At 33.6% G+C, this 9,974-nt stretch overlaps 2 protein-coding genes across 2 annotated transcripts; one reads left to right on the top strand and one right to left on the bottom strand.

Annotated features, from left to right (window-relative positions):
- The first annotated feature begins 3,831 nt into the window (after positions 1 to 3,831).
- On the top strand, positions 3,832 to 4,419 carry LOC133791977 (uncharacterized). The gene has a single exon (XM_062229886.1). It carries the CDS (start codon positions 3,832 to 3,834, stop codon positions 4,417 to 4,419), a length of 588 nt encoding a protein of 195 aa, XP_062085870.1.
- Positions 4,420 to 8,936: 4,517 nt separating this feature from the next.
- Positions 8,937 to 9,757, bottom strand: LOC133788462 (histone H4). Its single transcript, XM_062225951.1, has 2 exons — positions 9,599 to 9,757; positions 8,937 to 9,499 (listed from the first exon to the last, which is right to left on the bottom strand). Exon 2 carries the CDS (start codon positions 9,468 to 9,470, stop codon positions 9,159 to 9,161), a length of 312 nt encoding a protein of 103 aa, XP_062081935.1. The 5' UTR covers positions 9,471 to 9,499; positions 9,599 to 9,757; the 3' UTR covers positions 8,937 to 9,158.
- Positions 9,758 to 9,974: the final 217 nt, after the last annotated feature.

Raw genomic sequence — 9,974 nt, 5'->3', positions numbered from 1 at the left:
TCCTGCCACCCCAAAACCGACTATGGCCAAAGTCTCCAATTTGAGTCACGGTGCCTCTCACAAGCGTCAAGGCTCTCCACGAGTCAAAGAGCCCAACCCTAATTTTTCCTAGACATGGGTCGCGGCGCAATGGTGGTTCAGGGAACTACCCCATCCTCTGAGTTTATGAAGGCCACATCGCGTCCTTGCGAACCCAGTTTTTCAAACACTTTATCCAAGCCAATTCCCTCAAAATTCACCCCAAATCAGTAGTAGACCCATAATTGAGTCCTAAAACATCATCAATATGTCACAAGGAACAAAACCCAACTCAAAATCAAATCATAACACCCTCAAAATCACAAAATTCAAGCAAACCTTGAGAGACTTATAAACCAAAACTCAGAAACTTGAAAGCTCGAACTACCTCTGATAAAGTCGTTTTCCAGCTAAATCCCCTATGACTCTTCCATTCTTCCCTAGAATCGCTATGATTCTTATCTCGCTTGAATCTGAGCTCTAAAATTCGAGCTTCCTTCTAAAATGCTAACGAGCTTAGAGAGATAATGAGAGTGACAGAGATGGAGAGGTTTGTGTTTTCTGAGTTAATGAACTCAACCTTAACCTTATATTCGATCAGTCCCAAATGACCAAAATGCCCCCACTCAAATTGCTTCTCTCTCAACACCCCATAGGGGCAAAAATGTCATTTTTCACTCTCTAATCCCACTCTATACCCAAATCACCCCAAATAATTACTCTAAACCCAAAATATTGCTGCTTCTCCCAAATTACAATTCACGCTACAATGAGTCCTAGTGACTCTCCAAATCACCCAAAATACCCATTGGATTGCCTTGAGCCGGGTATTTCTCCCCGCTGTAACTAAACCACTTGCTCCCTAAAAACACTTCGTGCCAAAAAACTCAAATATATCCACATAATAATGTGGTCTCAGTCAATATGCACATATATATTCAAATACGCCTTCAACAGACCAAAATTACGAAAAATACTCTTCTAATAAAAAACGAACCGACATGCATGCTTAATACACCTAAACATGCAAATACAGTCATATTATAATAACAATAACGAGAGACCTACAACTTCAAAAATGAATTCTCTCAATTGTCGTTTTCTACGCCTGTACAAAAGTCCAAAAATAGATAGAGGTTGGTATCCAATCCAAATGAAGAAAATCTAACAGTGAGAATGGAGAAAAATATGATTAAACATAAAAACTGAAAGTGAATTTAAAACAATAAAAAATTATCATTCTTTAAAGATACCGCTTATTATTTATCTTTTTTAAAGGGGCTTATTTTTATTTTTATTTTTAAATCTAACGTATTAATTGCAAATATTTTTCTTCCCTTTATAAATTCACTTTCAATTTTTATGGAGGAAAAATAGATCCAACGAGACAGATAGTAATTTTTTGACGTAAAAAATAAAATACAATTAGGAACGTTAAAGAATTGATTCCATTTTCCCCCACAATGAAAACAAAATTACTTTACCTTTTCTTCTATAACATTAGAGGTGAACTTGCACATGGGTTATTGAGTTATATGACCTTGTGATTACCCGGTTTTAACAATATAACCTGGTTATATTTGAGTAATATTTATTTCTTTTTTTAATTTTTTTTTTACAATTTTAAGAAGACAATTACTAAAATAACATTTTAACTGAAAACCCTATATATAAATATTACCTTCTCTCGTTTCGCAGGCCCCATTTTCCCACTTTCCCGCTCTCTTTTTCTTCTATTCCTCCACTACAATATTAATAATACAATATTGACATCACAGTACAATTATCAAAAAATTGAAAAGAAGCAAAATAACAAAAGTATATTCACTCCCACTGCCACACCAAGGTACATTTCTCACTTTTTTGTTTTTGCTTTCTTTTTTATCCTGTTTTCTTTCAGCTTATATATATATACATATAAATGAGTTGATTTCTTGAATTAAAATGACAATGAGTACCCATTTTTTTGTATTAAACTTTTGTGTAATCTATTACACTTTGCTATAATATTTATTTTGTTTATTAATTTTTTTATTTTACAATCTTAATAATAATGCAAACCATATATTTGTGAAAATGTCTCAATGAACTAACTTTATTAAATTAGATTGAGATTTTCAACTAATATACAATATGTGTTGTTGCTTATGGTTTGATATTTGAAATGAATACTTACATTGCATTGATTAATTGTACTACTTCATTATCTTTTTTTTTTGTTAAAAAAACATATTGGATATGTGATGTAGAGTGTACATTTTAGCTTAGTTTGATAATTGATATATTAACAACCTTGTTTTTATTGAAGATTTCAATCACGGTACATAATCACTTTAAGTCAATTTTCTTAGACCCATATATTTAAATAGATCTTATTATGATGTTCGAATAATGATATTTTTATGTAAATTTGCATTCTATTAGCATTTTTAGGTGGATCGATTGTCCAATCACCCAAGCTCAACTCTTATACACTTTATTTCCTAGATTCCATGGCACGAACGAAAGTACCAAGCATTAGAGATCCACAACAACCGATTCAACGACGGTTAATTATTCATGAATCTAGTCCGGAGTCGTCGTGCTCAAAATTGTTGGATGCTAGTGTGCCACCAACACCTCCCGCAGACACAACAACGACTCAATTAGATAATGAGGTAAATGAAGTTAAATACATTTTTTCTATTCTTGTAATTTTTTTTAAAATAGATAATATATTTAATTGAAATCAATTGGCTATAAATTTAGAGCACTAAATGCATGATTTTAAAAATATTGGTTTAAAATGTAGAACTCAACTAGAACGAGTATAGCTCAAGTGGTTATGGTCGAGATTTTGAAAAACGCAATGAACTTTCAGTTTAGGGCTCGATTAGTATGAGTTGAGATTTCCAAAGTCTAATTGATAGCATAGAGCTTGACTGGTGAGTAGAGCTCGACCATACATAGTTGAGATTTCCAAAGTCTAATTAAAATTGTAGCATAGAACCCGACAAGTGTGAGTAGAGCTCGACCAAAGTGGAGATTTCCAAATTCTAATTGAAATTGTAGTATGGAGCTCAACTAGTGTGAGTCGAGCAACACCATACATAGTCAAGATTTCCAAAGCCTAATTGAAATTGTACCATAGAGCTTGACTGTTGTGAGTAGAGCTCAACTGGAGTGAGTAAAGCTCGACTGATGTGAGTAGAGCTCGATCATGCATAGTAGAGATTTCCAAAGTCTAATTGAAGTTGTAATATAGAGCTCGACTATACATAGTCGAGATTTCCAGGCTTTAGTAGAGCTCTACCAAACATGGTTGAGATTTCCAAAATCTAAATGAAATTTTAGTGTAAAGCTCAACTAGAGTGAGTAGAGCTCGACTAACGTGTCTTTTACTCTATTGATTAAAAAGTTATATTTTTCTTATATTTAATTAATATGTATATATTGAAGAAGAGTCAGTGACATGTTCTAAAGAACAATTAGAATCACATGTTGATGAACAATCAGAGTCCTCCTCTATGCCACGACAGAAAACACTTCCAGTAAGTTTTGTTTTGTAAAATATTTAAGTTTTTATGTTATTTAATATTGAGAAATATGATATTTAATTTATTGAAGATTGAAAAGATTCCTCGATTGAAGCCTATATTAGAGGAGAATGAACACTTTGAGTGCAAGATAAGTGTAAAAAGTCAAATAGATAAGGTCACAAAACTTATCAATGATGTACTAAAGAATGACCCGACCAACTTACAATTGTTCACGGAATCTCTGTTTGGCCATTTTCTTGATCTTTTTAAGAACTATGAGCATTCAAGTCAAGTGATGTGGTTATTACTCATTCGGGAAGCAGACTGTGATAGAGATTCAGAGATGTGGTTTGTTGTTAATGGGGTACCGATCCGATTCTCATTGATGGAGTATGCATTAATATCTGGGCTAAAATGCTCAGAATATCCAGAAGGTTGGGAAACTCAAGCTGAGTCAAATGCATTTAAAGATAGACACTTTCGTGGGAAAGAAATAGTTACCATTGATGACGTGAAGGCCAAATTTACACAAATGTCCAACCAAAACCAAAATAATAGAGTTCGAAGAAATGTAAATGTAAGTAACAAGGAAATATTAAAGATGGCATCTCTCTTGTTTGTCTCTGCGGCCTTAATGCATAGGAACAAAAGTTCTTCTAACATCGACTCATTATTATTGGGATTGGTTGATAATTTGGACATGTTCAACCAATACCCTTGGGGGACTCATTCTTATGAGTATGCATTAAAGCAACTTCGGAAGGGACTGAAAGGAAAAGCAAAATCAGTGCATGAGAAAGCAAAGACGATGTCGTCATTCACCTATTCAGGCTTTGTTCTTCCATTAGCGGTAAGAAAATTACCATATACTAATGTCAGTTGAGCTCTAAATTTGAAGCTTATTTAGTATTGGAAATCTCAACTGGATATAGTCGAGCTCTACTCATGTCAGTCGAGCTCTATAGTAAACAAAATTATAATTTTGATAAATCTCGACCATATATAGTCGAGTTCTACTCATGTCAGTTGAGTCATATTGTAAATATATGTAATAAAACTCGACAAGGTATAATTGAGCTCTACTCATGTCAGTTGAGTCATTTTTTAAAGGTTCTACAAAACTCGACCATGTATAGTCGAGCTCTACTCATATTAGTCGAGCCATTTTGTAAAGGTTCTAAAAATCTCAACCATGTACAGTCGAGCTCTACTCATATCAGTCGAGCCGTTTTGTATAGGTTCCAAAAATCTCAACCATGTACAGTCGAGCTCTACTCATATCAGTAGAGCCATTTTGTAAAGGTTCTAAAAGTCTCAACCATGTACAGTCGAACTCTACTCATATCAGTCGAGCCATTTTGTAAAGGTTCTAAAAATCTCAACCACGTACAGTCGAGCTCTACTCAATACAGTCGAGCTCTATACAAATGTTAATGCCACTTTTTTTACTAATAAATAAAATTATCAATATACTTAAAAAATTTCTTGTATAAAAATATTTGTATTTTCATAATTTTCATAGACTAAATGTCACATTTATCAATTTCTTGTATACAAATATTTGTATTTTCATAATTTTCCTAGACTAAATGTCACATTTATTAATATTCGATTATTCTTATTAAACATATTGACACGTCTCCTATTTATTATAGATAAAGTACCGCATCTAATAAATGCAATAATGTTAATGTCATTTTTTTTACTAATAAATAAAATTATCAATATACTTATAAAATTTATTGTATAAAAATATTTGTATTTTCATAATTTTCCTAGACTAAATGTCACATTTATTAATATTCAATCATTCTTATTAAACATATTGACACAGTCGAGCTCTACTCACGACAGTTGAGCTTTATGATGAAATTATTATTAGTTTTTCTAAATCTCGACTGTTGACAGTTGAGCTCTACTAATGTCAGTCGAGCTCTATGCTGGAATATTTATCTATCTTTACAAAGCTCGACCATCCATGGTCGAGCTCTACTCACGTCAGTTGAGCTCTATGCTGGAATATTTATCTATCTTTACAAAGGTTGACCATCCATGGTCGAGCTCTACTCACGTCAATTGAGCTCTATGTTGGAATATTTATCTATCTTTACAAAGTTTGACCATTGATGGTCGAGCTCTACTCATGTCAGTCGTTCTATACTGGAATATTTATCAATCTTTGCAAAGCTCGACCATCCATGGTCGAGCTTTACTCATGGAAGTCGAGGTTCTTCTCAAGTAAACACAAGAAAATTTAAATTAATTCAAATTCAATGATATAAATTAACCATAGTAATTTAAAACAAGCATATGCATCAACTATTACAATTTTGAAGTTATGGCTCGTAAGGGGCATGTTTTTTTGGAGTGACCAGGCTGCCCGCATAAACCACACCTTTTTATCCATTTTTTTCCCTCACCAACTGATGGGATTCTTTTCAATTTTGCTCTACCACGCTTGATTGGGACATTTGGAGGCAATACCTTCGGCAATACTTCAACTTCATTGATATCCCAATCTTCTTGTTGAGGAACTGGATAAATGGTATCAACATAAGCCAACGCCCAAGTTTCAAACTTATAATAATTAGAGCATTAATCATACACTTCTATTCCAGCTTGCTCAGATGATGCTAATGCATGCACACATGGAAGTTGATCAAGGTCAAAGACATGACATGAGCATTGTCTATGACCTAAATCAATTATGGCATCATTTTCTTTACCTGTAACCTCATACTCAAATCGGTTAAGTTGTTTCACATTCATTTCCGATGCTTTCTTGAATCTTTTTCGAATAATATTCTCTGCCTTTGGAGTTAAAGGTGTACACTTTGTATTGATAGATGCCACAATATTGCGGCGATTGTTGAACCACTCAGAGACTTTTGCCTGCATAGCCTCCAATAAGGGAACAAGTGTGAGTGTTACAATAAGTTCGTATTGAGAAACGCTCTGAGTTGGTAACTTTTGCTGCACGCACTGCCCAATTACATGACTTGTCAATGCATTTTGTCACATATAATGACTTTGGTAGATTTATTAATTTCCATCTCAAAACAAGCCTTTATTGCAATATCGTTCAACTTAGTTTTTACCTCATCTTTGTTCTTGAATTCTTGACCAATTGCCAAATCTGACCCATCTGGGAAACTAAATGTGTCTTCACTAGGGACTTGATTTTGTTCATCATGGTGGTCCAATGAATCATAGTAGTTCAATGGGTCAATGTGATTTGGAGTTGGAGATGATGATGTTGTCCTTTTGTTAAGAAGGTCCACAGGTTCACAACCTAGATTAACACCACTTTCACCTAGTGCAGAAGCAGCATCACAAATATTATTTTCAAAGTAGAATTCACGGTCAAAGTAATCATCTACTAAACTTTGTTCATTTTCTTTCATGTTGCGTTCAACTTCCATGTCACATATATCTTCTCTCTTAATGAGCTCCACACGTAGTGCAACTCTACGATTGTTCTCTCCACAATCCAAAAGATAAGCTGCAAGACATTCATCCCCTCGTAAATTAAGTGGTGGCATATTTTCTCTCGCAATGATAGGTAAGTAACTTATTTTCAATTCGATATCATTTTGATTCACCCCAATCTTCTTATACAATTTCTCCAATAACACCTCAAAAGTAATATTGGAGTCATCAACAATGATAGATATAACTTCCTTATTCTTTGGTGACCATTTATACAACCATCGCTCTTCCTTCCATTCCCCATCATATTGAGCATAGATTACTACTCGAGTCATTCCTGTAACGAGAATAGATTATTAACATTAGAAAATATATTTAATGTTAAAATTATAATTAATAAGTTTAAAATTAAAAATATGAATCTCAACCAAGTCTAGTTAGGTTCTACTAGTATCTCAACCCACTATAGTTGAGCAAAAATTGAGCTCTACTAATATCTCAATCAGTTATAGTTGAGCTCTACTAGTATCTCAACCAACTATAGTTGAGCAACAGTTGAGCTCTACTACTAGAATTAACATATAAATTGAATTTAATATTTTTTTTACAAAGAATGTAATCTCTCTTTTTGACAAAAATGTTGATGAAACAATTTTATAGATTACAAATATAAATATCAACCAAGATCAGTTGAGCTCTACTAGTATCTCAACTAGCTACAGTAAAACAATAGTAAAGCTCTACCATTTTCTCGAACATCTCTACCTAGTTGAGCTCGATTGTACCAAGGCAAGAACTAAGCAATATCATCTTTTTCACGGGTTTCACTTTGCAAAATCACTATTTTTAACTCAAAACCCACAAAATGGTAATGATATGAGTAGCATTATACTTTAATTGTTATTTTTACTAAATATTTATGAAGAAACAAACTTGTAAGCAAACAAAATGCAAATATTTAGTTCTAACATTCAAATCAAGAAAGATTCGAAATTTAAAATACTAATCTTGATCAAATCCAATTAACCTCAACTACTGTCTAAACCAGCAATAATTGAGCAACAGTTGAGCTCTACTAGTATCTCAACCATGTTTGGTCGAGCTCTACTGTAACTATCTTCTCGACTGAACGCAGTCGAGCTCAACTGTACACAGTCAAGATCTGCGTTTCATCTTCTTCACGAGTTTCATTTCGAAAAACACCATTTTTAACTCAAAAACCACAAAATGGTTATTATATGGCTAACAAGGTACTTTTATTGTTATTTTTACCACATATATATGAAAAAATAAACATCTAAGCAAACAAAATACAACTTTCTTTGTTTTTACATTTAAATCGAAAATTTAAAAATTAAGGTTCCTCATTTACTTACCTTAATATAATCATTTTTTTCCAACAATGTCACTAAAATCAGTATGTAAGTGTCACAAAATAATATTTCTATACATTTGGAGAGATTTAATAGAATTTAAAGATATTATGAAGAAAAAATAGTGAATGGAAAAATGACGAGGCTGAATATGTTTTTTATTTTTTAATTTTTTTTCACATCTGATCTTTTATTATTTTAATTAAAAAATAAAAAGATATTATTGAAATATAAAAGTTTCATTAAAAGAGAAAGTTAGTATAACTAAATTTTGAAAAAATGAAGGTTACATAGCTAAAAGATAAAAACTTTTTAAATTTATTTAACTCAAAACCTTACTTGCACATACAAATCAATATTATTTTAAATAAACAATAATACTCTTGCAAAATACTAAGGCAAATTTGATACTTGAGAAAAAATATGATACTTTTTCATAATAAAATCTTATTTTATGTTTTTGCTCAAATTCAAAAAATGAATAAAAAAAACCATTTCTGCTCAAACTCAAACTTATCCCCTTTACCAAAAAGATGCATGGTGCCAAAAATAGCCTGTGAATCTAGGTCATAATCAAAAGCACAACAACTCGAGAAGATTGCTGGAAAATATGATTCATTGGATTCAAACAGTATTGTCATTGGAGATTGAATTTCACAACATAATGCAACCAAGAACTAGCAACGAAACCACAAGAACTAATAATTACAAATACAAAACCTAACATTATAATGATACCACCACAAAACACCGTCCATCCTTCTCCCAAACTCCCCGAATCTTTCTTGACAGCAAGACTTTAATTTTAACATTGAAAGGCTTAACCTCCAAAACCGTATAGAGTCCTGCCCTGTCTCTTCAAAGCGTAAACAACATCCATGGCCGTCACCGTCTTCCTCCTGGCGTGCTCAGTGTAAGTCACAGCATCACGAATGACATTTTCCAAGAAGATCTTGAGTACTCCACGGGTCTCTTCATAGATGAGACCACTGATACGCTTCACACCACCTCTACGAGCCAAACGCCTAATAGCAGGCTTCGTGATTCCCTGGATGTTATCACGGAGCACTTTGCGGTGTCGCTTGGCACCTCCCTTTCCCAAACCCTTGCCTCCCTTTCCACGGCCCGACATTGTTGAAGACGATCTGAAAACTCAAGAATCTGTAACCAAGATTGAAACAAAACAGATCAGAGAGAGCCGAATTGAAAATGAATCAAGAAGAGACCCAAATTGTAACAAAGTTTAGAAGAGGGAAGGACCTGTAACTCTCCTAATGGGAAAGCTTCCACCAGTAACGAACTCAGAGCTTTTGGTAACTGTATTTGAGTTTGGTACAATTTGTTGTTATTTGTAGGAGTGGTTTTGAGTTTGGGAAATGGTCCGGGATCCGTTGAAAGGTTTTCAGAAGGCGTTTAGACCGTGGATGGTTTTGAATTGACGGTCAAGATGGATTGTAGTGTAGGTGCGGATCGATGACGTGGATATGGTGGGTGGTGGATTTTCGCGCTTGATTGTGTTTCTCTTTAGGAAGGGAATGAAAATTAATGAAAAATCGGGAGTGTGGTTTGGTTTGGATTTTGGGAGGTTAAAGTTGAGCGGGACAGTTGGCGCTTTTCTAAGGCCCATTTAGCCCCT

Source organism: Humulus lupulus, chromosome 7 (genome assembly GCF_963169125.1).
Source record: "Humulus lupulus chromosome 7, drHumLupu1.1, whole genome shotgun sequence".
Classification (NCBI taxonomy): Eukaryota; Viridiplantae; Streptophyta; class Magnoliopsida; order Rosales; family Cannabaceae; genus Humulus; species Humulus lupulus.
This window is presented reverse-complemented; position numbering and strand designations above follow the sequence as displayed.